Source organism: Myxine glutinosa, chromosome 12 (genome assembly GCF_964187855.1).
Source record: "Myxine glutinosa chromosome 12, kmMyxGlut1.1, whole genome shotgun sequence".
NCBI lineage: Eukaryota > Metazoa > Chordata > Myxini > Myxiniformes > Myxinidae > Myxine > Myxine glutinosa.
This window is the reverse complement of record NC_136272.1, coordinates 107,616,141-107,632,329: the sequence shown is the minus strand read 5'-3', so window position 1 is coordinate 107,632,329 and position 16,189 is coordinate 107,616,141. Positions and strand designations below refer to the sequence as shown.

The 16,189-nt window shown below is 41.5% G+C and overlaps 1 protein-coding gene across 8 annotated transcripts in view; it reads right to left on the bottom strand.

The window, feature by feature from the left end:
- LOC137416198 (alpha-1,3-mannosyl-glycoprotein 4-beta-N-acetylglucosaminyltransferase B) overlaps positions 1 to 16,189 on the bottom strand; it is a 202,858-nt gene that overhangs the window by 1,706 nt on the left and 184,963 nt on the right. For all 8 annotated transcript variants that reach the window (XM_078766195.1, XM_078766198.1, XM_078766197.1 and 5 more), the window contains exons 13-15: positions 12,276 to 12,354; positions 11,685 to 11,769; positions 7,197 to 7,309 (exon numbers count right to left, since the gene is read on the bottom strand). In XM_078766195.1, coding sequence (XP_078622321.1) covers positions 7,197 to 7,309; positions 11,685 to 11,769; positions 12,276 to 12,354 — 277 coding nt within the window. The remainder of the gene's footprint in view (positions 1 to 7,196; positions 7,310 to 11,684; positions 11,770 to 12,275; positions 12,355 to 16,189) is intronic.

Sequence of the window (16,189 nt, the reverse complement as noted above, 5' to 3'; positions counted from 1 at the left end):
ATAATTTTTTGATAAATAAATGAGGAGTAAAGAACCAACTGGGGTATATATTGTCGTGTGGACGGCTCTACTCTATTAAGACAGAGTGTCCACGGATGGAATCGAGCTTACTTTGAGGCATTTCCAATTCAATGGCGGATCGATATACGAGCTGGGGGTAATGAGGGAGAATGCTGCGGCTTACCCGGCGGTCCGAGCAGTCTTCACCTGCAAATTAATAACTCAAACCAAAAGTGGATTTGCTGTACAAAAATACGCGGTTTTATTGCCGGACTCCGATAACAAAGATAAATGAATCGACGGAAAATGAATGTCCTAAATCGGGACGTCCCCACACCTCACTTCAAATACAAGACAATGGTAAGGATAAATAAAAGAAACGTTGTTTGTGGATGCGAGCTTATCTGCCCTTGGATGTAGCGTCCGTCAGGAATCGTCCAGGTTCCGGTGTGCGCGCTCCGTCAGGCCTCACCGAACGCCTCGCTCGGGCCAGTCTCGCCCGTTCAGCGGCAAGCCTCGCTCACACGTGAACGCCAGGGAGGAGAATCGACGGCGCTCCAAAGTTCCCCCAACGTCTGTCGTAATGCAGGCAATTCGCGGTACGCAAAGGAAAGGTCCAACCGGGAACGAAAGGCAAAGGCAGAAGGGAGGTCCGGGCAGGGAAAAACCAAAGCGAGAAGGGCCAACTCAATCGGACAGTCCAGAGCAAGAGGGCCAAGGGAAGAGCTCAAAATGCCAGTGAGCGAGAGGTTTTACTTGCGGTCCTCTGACGTCAGCTCGCTTTCCCTCCAACTAGTGCGTCACTTACTCGTAGGTTTTCGCGCCTTTTTACGTCACCGGCGCTTCTCCTCCAACCCGTGCGTCGCTTCTTGGTAGTCGTTTTGCGCCTTCTGCACTGATTGGCCGTGGTGTCATTGGTCGGTGGCCAATCAGTGTGTCGCTCCTTCACCTTCCTTACCCCCCAATCACGGGGGAGCTGGGGAGCTTTCTGCCACTCCCCTGACCAATCACACGTCCTTCCCTACTCTCCAATCGGTGCTCTGGTTGTTGCTTGCCCCTCCCCCCTGTCAATCAAGACTCCTTCTGGGCGTGGCTATTGCCTGCCTGGCCGATGTCTGCTTGCCATGGCGCCATTGTACGCGGCCGCTTCCTGTTGGTTCTTCCGGTCAGTTTTATCGTCTTGTGGCAGAGGGGAATTTAATTAGTGTGTACACTAATGGATCTCGCTAATGTGTGTGATGTGCTGCCATACTGGACAAAGGAATGATCACCAGGTCTGACACACAGGGGAATTAGCTTAGTCCCTATCCTACCTGTCACCAGATCATCCTCGTATGATCACAGGTACACACTTGATCCGACAAACCAGGCTAACAGGACTTATTACATCAAGATTCCCTATCACGACAGATGAAGCATGATACCTATTCAGATCTACCTAAATCTATATATGCCTACCCAACCGACATAATTTTAATCAAATCAATCTTAATAAACTATTATGTTGTATTCAAAATCAAAAGCCTTGTTACCTCCGCCACCAAAGGTGGATGGAGGTTATGTTTTCACCCCTGTCTGTCCGTTTATCTGTCCATTTGTGAACAAAATATCTCAAGTTGTGGACAGATTCGGACGAAATTTGGCAGAGAGGTAGTGTATGTGACAAGGACGAAATGATTAGATTTTGGTGAAGATCCGGATCCGGATCCAGCTACTATAATTTTTTAAGTGATTCTTCACCATTGGGAGATAGGGCCAAAACATAGCTGGATATCTCCGAGTTGTGGACGTTTTTGGACGAAACTTGGTGGACAGGTTGTGTGTGTGACAAGGAAGAATCGATTCAATTTTGGTGAAGATCCGGATCCGGATCCAGCTAGTATAATTTTTTTAAGTGATTCTTCACTATTGAGTGATATGGCCACAAATGATACATAGGATATCTCAAAAAGTTGTGGATGGATTTGGACGAAACCTGGTGGGGAGGTTGTGTGTGTGAAAAAGACTAATCGTTTTGATTTTGGTGAAAATCTGTAGATGGATTCGGATACAAGAATTATTTAATTTTTAAAGTGATTCTTCACCATTGGGAAATATGGCTAAAACCAACATATAGCAGGATATCTCAAAAAGTTATGGATGGATTTGGACCAAACTTGTTGGACAGGTTGTGTGTGTGACAAGGAAGAATCGATTCAATTTTGGTGAAGATGCGGATCCAGCTAGAATTTTAAAGTGATTCTTCACCATTGAGTGATATGGCCAAAAACGTGGGGTATATCAGGGTATGAAAGACTGGACCTATGGTGATTCCCATGATTGATTTTGATTCAATGTGATTCTGTATTGTGATTTTCTCGTCTACTCTGAGATACAAAACGTAAACTGTTCACCAGGCGGATCCTGTCATGTCATGCTCTGTACTGAGTGCTGTTCTAGTATTATTAATGTTAATACAATTCAGAGAAAAGGAGCAGTAAGAATTGATGTTTTGCTCATTAGAGAGCAGGTGAAAACCTTAAATGATACTGGCTCACTTAAAATTGAAATGACAAAACCTATGTTAAATAAATATTCAAAAAGGGAAACGAGTGGAGGATTTTTTCCCATTTCTAATTCCTTTATTTACTGGTTTAAGTGCGACGGGAGCATTGACGGGTGGTATTTCAGCAGCGGTAAAAACTGCTAATGAAAGGAAGGCTCAAACAGAGTTGGAAAGACATAACAAGGAGTTGGAGAAACAAATTAGTGGAAGTGGTGTAATTGTAGATTTTGCTGAAAAACCTGAAAGCCGACCTGATAAAGCTAGATTGTTGGTTGGAGATATGCTTTCTTCTGTTGCACAGGCAGGTGTTAAACTAACTAAAAGGGGTAATGGATGATATATTTCTCATAAATAAATGGATAAATGGTTTAAACAATTTGGAAAGAATACAACATCAAATATAGAACTTGCTAAATATTGTAAAAAACTAAAAATTGATAATGTGGTTATTTGTGTGAGAGATGAATTAACAAAGTTGTCAAAAATACAAAGAATATTATTATTAATTTAGAAGATAATAATGGGAATTATTAATTACTAGGGCATGCCCGTACTATATATAAGCTAGGACGTGCCCGTACGTGGGTGCCCGTTCCTTGCCAAAAAAAAAAAAAAAAAAAATTTGTGTAGGGGTGTGTGTGTGTAAACATCCTAGGGCGTGCCCGTACGTGGGTGCAAAAAAACATGCGTGCAAACAACAACAAAAAAAAACTTTGAAACCACGTGGCAGTAACGACCACAGAACCCCCCCCTCTATTTACATGAATGGTTTGGTCCATTCGTAACGACCACAGAACCCCCCCCCCCCCTCTATTTACATGAAATGGTTTGGTCCAAAGCGAACGGCTTGCGGTGTTTGGTAAAGAAATCGCCATAGCTCGGTAACTACTTGTCCGATTAATTTCAAACCTTGAAAAGGCACATCCTCGGGTCCCCAGCAATATACCTGGCAAGTTTCAAGTATATCGGACCGGTAGTTGTCGAGAAACAGCGGTCACAGACAAACATACACACATACACACATACACACATACACACAGAGATTAATGGAATTATAGATAGACTAGGGCATGCCCGTACTATATATAAGCTAGGACGTGCCCGTACGTGGGTGCCCGTTCCTTGCCAAAAAAAAAAAAAAAAAAAAAATTTGTGTAGGGGTGTGTGTGTGTAAACATCCTAGGGCGTGCCTGTACGTGGGTGCAAAAAAACATGCGTGCAAACAACAACAAAAAAAAACTTTGAAACCACGTGGCAGTAACGACCACAGAACCCCCCCCCCCCCCCCCCTCTATTTACATGAATGGTTTGGTCCATTCGCAACGACCACAGAACCCCCCCCCTCTATTTACATGCAATGGTTTGGTCCAAAGCGAACGGTTTGGTCCATTCGATGTGATTCGATGATTCGATGTGAATGGTTTGGTCCATTCGCAACGACCACAGAACCCCCCCCCCCCTCTATTTACATGAATGGTTTGGTCCATTCGCAAAGCCAAAGCGAACGACCACAGAACCCCCCCCTCTATTTACATGAATGGTTTGGTCCATTCGCAAAGCCAAAGCGAACGACCACAGAACCCCCCCCCCCCCCCTCTATTTACATGAATGGTTTGGTCCATTCGCAACGCCAAAGCGAACGGCGAACGGCTAAATCGCCATAGCTCGGTAAGTACTTGTCCGATTAATTTAAAACCTTGAAAAGGCACATCCTCGGGTCCCCAGCAATATACCTGGCAAGTTTCAAGTATATCGGACCCGTGGTTGTCGAGAAACAGCGGTCACAGACACACAGACACACAGACACACAGAGATTGCTGGAATTATAGATAGATGCAGCATTTATACTTTTCTAATTTATACACTAATTATGCATTTAAGCAGCCCCACTTAAATGGTTCTCATTGGATTTGTATTTATAATAGCAAGGAAAAAAATTATTTTGATAGTTATGTCTTCCACCACCTGTTGAAGTAATAAAATTCTTACAGAATGGTGTTTATCAAACATTTCAAGTCCAAGAGTTGAATTCCAAATGTTGTGGTCAATTATGTTTATATGTATTATTTCAACTCAACACTAATGAAAGCTTTTATGATGTCATTTTAAATTTAACATAAATGACATGTTGGAAAAGATGGTTCTATCTTTGGAGTATCCCAAGAGTTGGATATTCATTTATAAAATTATTATACAAAGGCACAGGCTGAATGACAAAAATATAATATAACAACAAAAAATATTAATATGAAAAATACTTATAAATTAATCAATTATCCAAGCCCCACTGATGCCAATGACTTAGATAAAATGATTTATCACAATATATATATATCTTTAAATAAAATGGCTATACCGTATATTCAAAAGATGTAGAAATGTTGAATACATCCCCAGGTCATGCACAATTCACAGTTCCAATTAAAATTAACTTTCATAAAGAAGGACGTATAGTTTGTATAGTTTTTATGAGAATAGAACATTGGGGGTATGATGTCTGATTTAGGGTATAACTGGTCTTTTTCAATAAACCTACAAGACTTGCAAGAATTAAATAAATCGCGTAAAGAAGAATATTTTCCACTAGGCGAGGATAATGAGATATGTGGAAGCACTATTATTTATCAACAAATAAAATAATTTAATAAAGCTAAAATCAATAACAGTTTTGCCATAGTTTATTTAATGAAAACACAAAACGGGATTCTACATAGTAAGTCGGGGAATACAAACCATCCTAACAACAGGAAGATGGGGAGGCATTACCTGTCATGATATTAATCTCTCATAAATGACAGCAACAAAGCTTCAAGAAAATTATCATTTCTGTATCCAAGCATACCTTCAAGAAAAAGGTTTTCGCTATTTTAATAAATATGTTCTGCAACATAAGAATGGGAGATTTTCAATAAAATATTGGCTTTATACTGGTTGATAAACCTACAAATGCAGATTTAATTAAAATGCTAAAATAAAATATAATGCACTTTTCGAAATCCAGAACAAATTGTATTGGTATCCTGTTATGAGAAAAATAATTATAGATACAAGAATATCACAGAATCCAGATGAATACATGTTTGATATTATATGGGGAGATGGTTCAAGGTTAGCAACGGATGCTGAAGAGGAGGAGAGAGAGAGAAAAGAGAGGAGGAGAGGAGGATAAATGAGAGGATGGAAAAGTATTAAAAATATGGATTTTAATTATTAGACAGACTGATGGCATTAGACAAAAAAAACAATGCACTGAGGAGGAAAATAAAGAATTAATGTTTAAATAAAACATTAATTTTTAAGAATGATCGACCATTTCAAATAGGAAAAAGAAAGAGCAATCAGAGATTGCAAACCCTCGCCAGGATGTATTTTCAGTGGTTTTTAAGGCTTTTGTGTTAAAACAAATATGGCGGCCGAACCACGTGACCGATGACGTCATCATTATTATTTTTTTCTAAACTAATTTATTCCTAGATTATGCTCAAGAAATTTCATCTTGATCGGATGAAGTTTTGTTCAAAGTCAAAGTTCAAAATGGAGGTTCAAAGTCAAATTATGACGTCATAATGGAGGCACCTATGACATCATCATTAACAGATTTTATTCCACATGGAGAGTTCTTTCCAATGAGCCATGTCAATTATTTCTATTCAGCACTTTCAGAGATATCGAGGTGCAAAGTTTTTCGGTTTTTCCAATATGGCAGCCGAACCACGTGACCAATGACGTAATAATTGTCATTAAAAAATTATACAGGTGGAGTTGCACCTGTGGTGAAAATTTCCTGTCAATTGGAGCAACGGTTGCAGAGAAAATCATATTTATTCTGTGCGGACAGACAGACAGAAACAAACAAACAAACAAACAAACAAACTGACTGACTGACTGACTCAAATGCAATACCCTCTCCTCAAGTGACGATAAATATGTTGATAGTTCATGACTGATTAAATCCTTACAATTTTTATTATTTATTTTCCCTAAATAAATGGAGGAGGAAGTGAAGGTTCTTCTGCACATTCTTTATGTTTTAAAAATGTATAAGTTGGAAATTAAAAAGGTCTTCGCACTCTGTATGAATTTTTCTTATAAATAAATGAGATTGTTTCAAGTGTAAAAAGAAAACCGATACTAAGAGTATCAAATGTGTAAAAAATAAAAAATAATGGGGTTATTCAAAAAGGAAAATGTTCAGTGTGCGGTACTAAAAAGCAAATTCATCTCTAAATGTGGGGGAGATATACAAGTTTTTTTAAATTTTTATCGGGAAGCAGATTTACAACAACTGGAATTCCTGGGGAATTACATCTGCCGGGGTATTCTTTCTGTGGTCCGGGAACAAACTTGGATAAAAGATTAGATGAAGATGGAAATCCTAAACCCTGGTCGAAACCTAAAAATAGGGTTGATGAAGTGTGTATGAAGCATGATATTGATTATGGGAATAGCACGACGTTGAATGAAAAACACGAAGCCGACAAAGTGAGAGGTGGAGGGGAAGGCGGAAGAAGAGGAATGGGTAAGAGGGAGGAGGAAATGAATGAGTGAGAAGGGTGAGAGGGAGAAATGGAGGGAGTGAGGAGACCGACAAGAAAGCTGTCCTCAATCATACACGGTGGTAAAGCAGAAAAGCGAATGAGTTTTGACTTGCCTCTGAGATGAGAACCCAGACAGGGGAGTCAGTTAAGATAGACAGGCGAACAGAGTTGATCTGACCAAAAGATGGGTCGATCGCCCCCTCTGCCAATCCGTTAACAAATGCACCTGCGGGGACACCAAGAGGGTAGCAGGGAATTCAATTGGAATGTTGGTAATCGGCACATGGTGGTAATCAGCATTTTACAAACATGTCACATTGCAATGCCAGTCTCTGCAGGTTGATATTACCAGCTGATAAAATGCCAAGGAAGCATTGTTAATTTGTCGGAATGCCAGCTGGTCATCCAAGGCAATAAATAAATGTACAATCTGCAGTTCCTTCCATGCATTGTTATCCCAGGATTTTCAGATTGTGTCGAGTTCGTTTTCCCTTCCTGCTTTGGCAACATGGACTATGTTTCTGGGGACTGAATCCCTTTATTAGTGTAGCAGCATAGCAAACCTGTTGTGCATTTTGTGATACAAGCACCAAATTTGGTACACTAGTAGACTATCATATTATGAAAAGATCTGGATATTGGGCCATCTCAGATTCAGAGATTTGATTTTTGCAAGATTTCGATTCGATTGGGATCGAAGAGAACACCTTCTTCGTCTTCTGTACAGTGAAGTTGCCAGCCCTGAATTCTCTGGCTACATCTGGGTGCTTCATTGGGAGTGCAACCGTGTCCCTCAGGTGAACAGGGACCCACCTGGCATAGTGTGTGTGGTCTAAGGCATGGAACCATGGGACCAGTTCCGTCAGGGCATCAAGGTACGTCGTGAATGAAGCCTGCCGCAGAGAACGCACGTAGACCAGTACCAACATCTCTAGTTCCAGCACAGTTGCCCAGTACTGAAAGTTGGGAATGTCTTCTCCTCTCTGGTGACACCAGTCTTCGAACTCAGGCAGGTCTTCTGCATCATCAGCATATGTCATACGGTGGCGTTCATACGCACGGTGTTGCAGGATGTGCAGTGCCGCTGCAGTGATTTGATGAGCTCTTCTTGTGCGGGTGACGTGGGCAGCTCGTAGGAAGGAGTCGGCCGTCCCTGGCGTTGCAATCTCAGCTTGCAAAATCTGCAAATCTTGCAAAAATCAAATCTCTGAATCTGAGATGGCCCAATATCCAGATCTTTTCATAATATGATAGTCTACTAGTGTGCCAAATTTGGTGCTTGTATCACAGAATGCACAATTCTTTTGAATATTTGGGCTAAGCCGCCCCACTATATTGACAAATCAGGAAAAAGATTATTTTAAAATGAAAAAACATTTAGGGACGGAATCCCCCAAAAAACACCAAACCTGGTCGGAAGGAATGACCCCACAATACAAAACCATAATCCTTTTACGGATCGCCATCACGTCGACATTTTCAATAACCAGTATGACCTCAATGAAAGATCTATGAACCTCAATGAAAGCATCAGCAGACCGTTCTGGGCCCTTTTCCTTCGCAAAATTACTCATTTTGTCATACCTTACAATCCCACGAGGCCTTGCAATCCATGATGGAGACTTAGCGGTAGACAACGAGTTTTACAGCTGCGTTTCTCACTCTGCGCATGCGTAAGTGGCGTTTAACAGGTTGTGCGGTATAAATCACTCGAGTGTGACGTCACGATGGCATGACAAAGCTCGGCCGGTTCTAAACAAAAGAACCCGGAAGCATGATCGCTTCGATCAAATGCGCTTTGCATGCTCAAGCATCATTAGATATGGCTGTCGTTTTGATTACCTCACTTACGACTTACTTTTGAAACGAAATAAAGTTGTTGCAAAGAGGAGAGAATCATTTTAAATCTGATCATGTGGAAAACCTTTCATATTTTCCAAGAGAACCTGGGGGAGTTTTTCCAAGCTAGCATGAAAGAGGAATGTTAGAGTTGTGGTAAGGGTTCGTTACCATATCGCACTCTGTACAAGCGGATGCATATATCCATATATATATATATATATATATATATATATATATAGCCTCTTATGTCTGCTTTGGAAAGTCGTATTGGGAAAATAGGAGAGTTCCACGTTCATTATACATATTAATAACCTCATATGGGATTATTTGTTTGTAAATTATATTCAGTACTTTATTTATCAGTCGCAAATCCCACCCGTCGTTTCACTGACGGGAACATCAAAAGAATGGGGAGTGGGAGAGAGAGGGGAGTGAGAACAGAGAGAGAGAGAGCGAGAGAGAGAGAGAGAGAGAGAGAGACAGACAGACAGAGAGAGAGAGGGAGAGCGGAGCATGGGAGAGAGAGAGGGAGAGAGAGGGAGAGCGGAGCATGGGAGAGACAGAGAGAGAGAGAGAGCAGAGCATGGGAGAGAGGGAGAGAGAGAGAGGGAGAGAGAGAGAGGGACAGAGAGAGAGAGAGAGAGGAGGGTGAGGAGTGGGAGAGAGAGCAAATAAGACCTGTCGCTTCGATGAGATAAGACCAAAGCTGAACTTGCCGTGACATTTAAAACCCCAGGGATCTTTCACTGGTCGAGGGTTAAATGCGATATAAAAAAAAATTGTTATGGTTGTTTGTGCAATACCCAAGACAGAACGTCGCTTCCTTCCATTGGAATCGTAATTGTTTCAGCCATTATTCTACGAGGCGCCATGACATTTACCAACAATTCTGTGGATGAACAAATCGGCGATTTTGCGATCTCTCGATCTGGTAGTTTAGCGATGTATTTTGACGTCTTTTTCATTCTTGTTAGTTGTGAAAACGTTCAAGAAAAAAAGGTCTGGCTTTTGAATGCTTATGAATTCATGCGACAGTAGTTTTTAAGCGCATCATTTTGTATACATTTGAATGGGTGGTCATTTCATTCCTGTGCCATCCCTACAAATGGAGTACGTACTTCCGTACTCCATGATAACCAAATAAAAGACCAAATACTGCATTGGAATAATCACAAGGAACCCAAATAAGCAAAGAGCAAAGATGGAGTCATCAAGAGGAACACATAACACTTATAGAACCCGATGATCACAGAGATTGTCGAATTAACTTTTCTGAACAAAGCACGGCAGCCAATTGCTTAGTATTACCTCAAGTTCTCATTGCGACCCATGCACGCGAAGCGAAAAGCGGAGCTAAGCAGTTGGTTCACTTTGTCTGTCTGTCTGTCCATCCACAAATGTCAGTTTATGATCGAGGAACAACTTAATTTCCATTGAATGTTATATCTTGAACACAAATCAGAACAAGTCCGAAAACGAACCTGTAGTTTAGCAGTACTTTGGCTCTCAATTTGTTCTGATCGTGCATGCGCAAAGAAGAGCAAGATAATTTTTTTACGGTCTGCCTGGCTATCAGTCAAACAAAATTGAAAATCATTCCAAACAGGAAACATTGTTTTACGGACATCATAAAAGACAAGCAACAGAGACAACTAATGTAACATGTTAAATAAGGTGATGTAATAGTCACTGCATCAATGGCGGTTTTAAAAAAAATGTCTACAACCTTTAAAATCTTTATTTTATTTCAATTGAATTACATACTTGAATGCCGTAGAACACAAATTGCTTTTTCAGCACTTTCAAAACCCTTCAGTTCAGCAGTACTTGGACAACATATTACGGCATTTTACATCATCTCGACCAATTACATTTGCCGCTCGCAGACCCGGCCCATGACCTTGTTTCTCAAGATTGTGTGGGGTAATGTGTTCTATGATCTCTCTCGTTTTTAATGTATTTGAGCTGTTTCAGAAAAGTTGTAATTGATTACTGTGATGCCTGCAGTGTGTACATCATGAGCTGTGGTCCAGATTTTTAATTAACAACGACAATGTCATCACCACACGGTGTAGCATTGGTGTTGTCCTCCCAAGGGGGTGTTATGTGAAGCAGAATGTTTCATCCCATCATAAAATGCAAGAAAATAATGCCATTGTATGCTTAACAACAAACAACAAAAACAACAACCCATTTTGTCACCAGCTCATACTTTGAATGATCGTTTTAAGGCCATTTTCCCCGCTAGAGTGGGGGTTAGCCTTGCGGGCCCCATGACAATCATGGTTCCCTGTTTGAGGCAATGTTTTTATGGCCGGATGCCCTTCCTGACGCCAACCCTTGGTCGCCTCTTACGATGCGCAGGGATACGGTGTACCTATTCTAAACCGGGGTACACACCGTGATCATTCATCCCAGCAAGCTGGTACTCAATTTGCCGACCTCGGAAGGATGACAGGCTGAGTCAACCCCCCTGGTGTTAATTCAGCGATCAACCGGGATTCGAACCCAGGATCCTAGGATCCCAAGCCGGCACCCTAACCGCTAAGCCAACACCAGGCTCGTTGGTGTTGACTCGACATCGAAGACTCCTGCTATGTATCATACTTTGACTAGATTAAAATTGCCTATCTCCGAGTATCCTTCTAGAGCATAAGGCTTTGTGGAATTACGACACCTCTAAAGTTAACTTGTATACTCATTTGATCTAAAGGGAAAATATTGGTTGAATATTAGACATAAAACAAAAAATGCTTCACCAACTCTGAAGAAGCCATCATCAGTGCGCTTGTACGAAGTCGACTGCTCTCTGACATCACGCAGTGTCGCCTTGCCTGCATCATTCTGACATCATGAGAGGGGCGTAGGGAGAGGAGCGGCTTAATTGAAAGTAGTAATCACTCCCTTTTATAAAGGTATTGCCCAAAATGCCCCAACCTCGTCATTCAAAGACAATCTGAAAATTCCAACACATTAAACTTTTTTTTTTAAATTGGTTGTGGTTTTTTTTTAATAAGAGAATAATGTCATTCATTTTTTGAGTAATTTTGAATTCACCAATGAAGTACAGGGTTGGCTCGAATAACAGGTTTTCCAAGGAGATAATTTGTTCAGTATGTTGTAAAAAGGATTGTCTCAACGACTATACCAGGAGGAATGTTGAGGGGGGAAAATCCCATCGAGACTGAAACTTGTTTGCAAAAAGCATTTGTAGTTGATGCACGATTCATAAACTACTGTTTTTTTATACCGTTCCCATTTTATTGTCGATTGTTATTTATAAAAAGCGATGCAGGACCTATGGGGTGACCGACTCACTATACAGACAATTCTCCCAAACGTCCACCCACCAGAGCCGGAAGCACCTCAACAGTGCAGTTGAACAGTTTATCTCCGGGATGTTCAACATTTCCGCTGCGGAACAGGTACCTAAGGGTGGGGCAAGGTACCAAAAGGGGCAAGCAGTGAGCCTTACATTCCTCTACAGCCTCAAGTTTATAAGGAAACATGACCTCCATTAATTGCATGTTGTTAAAGCAGCTTTATAAGATGGAAGTTAACTGTGATAATATTGATGGAATTACAAACTCAAAAAGAAAAATGAGTAAAAGTGACTCGCAGCCTCTGATTCACCAAACATACTCTGAACTAGAAGGGCAGTCTTCGACGTTGCGACGTCGACCGATATGCTCCTGCCCACATTATTACATCATTTTAGATACTTGTACCAAGTTTGATTTAAATCTCCTCAGCTGTTCTCAAGTACCATATATTGACCGGACATGACCTCTGACCTTTGACCTTGGATGCTGAAATCTAATCAGTTCATCTTTGCATCATATACAGTATACTCATACCAAGTTTGTTAAAATTCCCATCACTGGTTCACAAGTTGGTCCGGTGACATCATTTTTACTTAACATGACCTTTGACTTCTTTACCCCAAAATCTAATCAGTTCATCTTTACCAAGTTTGACCGAGATCCCTTCAGCCGTTCTTAAGTTATCGTAGTACCAAAATAATTGTAACTTAACATGACCTCTGACCTTTCACCCCAAAATATAATCAGTTCATCTTTGCATCATCTATCTATAATTCCAGTAATCTCTGTGTGTTTGTTTGTACGTTTGTACGTTTGTACGTTTGTTTGTCTGTGACCGCTGTTTCTCGACAACCACGGGTCCGATATACTTTAAACTTGCCAGGTATATTGCTGGGGACCCGAGGATGTGCCTTTTCAAGGTTTCATATTAATCGGACAATTACTTACCGAGCTATGTCCAAAAAACGATTCAACCAATCAGAGAGCAGCGAGCTATCGCGTGTGCCGAACGTGGCGGACACACTCTGCCTCGGATGGCACATTTGAGAGCGTATTCATTTATTTCCCGTCGGCAAACTATGTTGGCGTTAAACGATGTTTTATAACTAATTAAAACCCCGGGGGGATTGTCACTGTACTCGCAAGCCGTTCGCCGTTCGCTTTGGCGTTGCGAATGGACCAAAACATTTCATGGACCAAACCATTTCATGTAAAGCGTTCGCCGTTCGCTTTGGCGTTGCGAATGGACCAAAACATTTCATGAACCAAACCATTTCATGTAAATAGAGGGGGGGATATAATTTTAGATATAGATATAGTACGGGCATGCCCTAGTAATATATAATTATACCAACTTTGGTCAAAATCCCATCACTGGCTCCCAAGTTATCACGGTAAAAGGATTTTCACCTCTGACCTTTGACCTCGTGACCGCAAGTCGAATGAGTTCCTTCAGCCTTTCTCAGGTTATCATGGACGGACTGACAACGCGAAAACATAATGCCTCTGGCGACTTCATCAACGGAGGCATAAAAACAACAACAAATTAAAACATGCGAGTAAACTAAAAATTAAAACAAGAAGACGTCATGCGGAGCACGATACTTGCAAAATCCCCCCCCCCCCCCCTCGAAAAAAAGGTTGCAATTGATTCAGCAAATTGTCCATTTCATCAAGATCAAATTTACAAACACCATGCCGCCCTTTTAATCAAAACTCCCATATTTTTCCATATTAAAATCTATTCATCATCTTAAACATGTTAAAATGCTATTTGTGGTTCGTCTTGTGTCACAAGAATCTCGCGGTGCCATCGGAATCTGTTCGGCTTTTTAGATTGGTCCACCGTATCATGGTGACCCAGCTTATTTGCCTATGGTACCTACAAGTGGCCTTGATCGGTCGCACTGTTACTGCTGCAATTCCTGACGGAACTTTGATCATATAAATCGTGTTTTGTGATAAAACGATGACAGTTTGTTTTGGTCGGACAGCGAATTTTCCGGATTAAACGGGGTCGGACTAACGCGAGCTGCCTGCGCCCATGCACCTGATTGCGGTTTTATGGAAAGGTAATCAAGGTCTTTACGGGGTGTACTTAATGAGGAATATTTGGGTTTTTTTTACCCTGATCGTCCCGATTTCTGTTGGTTTTTACTCTTTCCTGTTTCTGCTGATGTTGTACAAGGTGATGTTACGTTTCCCTCTCGTCGAGGGTCGACCGGCTCAGGTAGTCTATGTGTTCCATTACGAGCAAGTTCACTGCTTCGGTAAACAAAACCAACGGATAACAAATTCACCCCAAAGACCAAAATCATTCCCGAAGTACTGAATCGTGACGTTCATCACAAGCCTGACTACTTTTATAGCAGGTTTGTTAAATGGGACAATCTGCTGTGGGAAATTGTGTACCTGTGATGCCTTTCACACCAAGCTCATCCACATCGGAGACTGCCCGACCGGTCGGTACACGAGGTTACACAAAACATATAAGGTCACATTCATTCTTTGGATGAAAGGAGCTCAAAACAATGAAAGTCACGCACCCACACCATTCCCTAGGGCCGAGAGGTATTGAGGTGAAGGCCACGGCTCTAACAGTCCAAAACTAGACTGAGTAAAATCGAACTGCACCACATTTTATAAAGTCCAAGTATAGGAAACGATATTTGGCAATACGTGAACGGCAGGTTTATGGAGTTCCATATAAAGGCTAGAACGACACTCTTCCACGTCATGACGTCGACCGATATGCCTCCGCCCACATTATCACATCATTATACATTATTGTACCAAGTTTCATTTAAATCCATTCAGCTGTTCTCAATTATCACATTTTTACCTGACATGACCTCTGACCTTTGACCTATTGGATGCCGTAATCCAACCAGTTCATCTTTGCATAAATACATACTTTTACCAAGTTTGTTCAAAATCCCATCAATGGTTCACGACTTATTGCAGTTACAAGATTATTACCTAACATGACCTCTGACCTTTGGCCTTTGACCTTGTGACCTCAAAATCTAATAATTTCATCTTTACCTCATTATACATACCTGCACCAAGTTTGACTGAGATCCCTTCAACCGTTCTCAAGTTATTGCGGAAACGAAAACCTATCATGGACGAACAGACGGCTGGACGGACGGACAGCGGGGCGGACTACCTGAAAACATAATGCCCCCGGCGACTTGGTCGGGGGGGGGGGGGGGCAATAAAAATATATTGTGGGATTGACAGCCAATCATGTTACCAGTGCATGAAATCAACAGATCGTTGATCAAGGTACGCTAACCATTGTGGGAAGCAAGGAGAAGCTGAGCTTTTTTTTTTGTATACACAGTCGAGGCTCATGGAAGAGCTCGTGCTAATACAAGTCCACTGAACGGACCAGGACATAACAGGACAAAAGGAAAACAGTAGAACGAGGGGGGGGGGGACACCGACAACAGAGTTGAACGCCAAGATAGAGGAAGGCGGACAAATTATGGATGTGGGGAGGAATGAGGAGCAGGAGAGGATGCATGGGGTGGATAGGATAATACAGAAGGAAACTAGAACGTCACCCGGTCGAGAGCATACCTCCGCCTGGTGAACAGTTTACGTTTTGTATCCCAGAGTAGACCAGAAAACCACAATACAGAATCACATTTAATCAAAATCAGTCACAGGAATCACCATCCATAACCTTTATTTTGGCCCTATCTCCCAATGGTGAAGAATTACTTGAAAAATTAAATAATAATCATATCCGAATCCATATTCAGATATTCATTGAATCGAATCGTCCTTGTCAGACACCCAACCGGTCCACCAAGTTTCGTCCAAATCCGTCCACAACTTTTTCAGATATCCTGCTATGTATCGTTTTGGCCCTATCTCCAATGGTGAAGAATCACTTAAAATATTCTAGTATCCGGATCCGAATCCGGATCTTC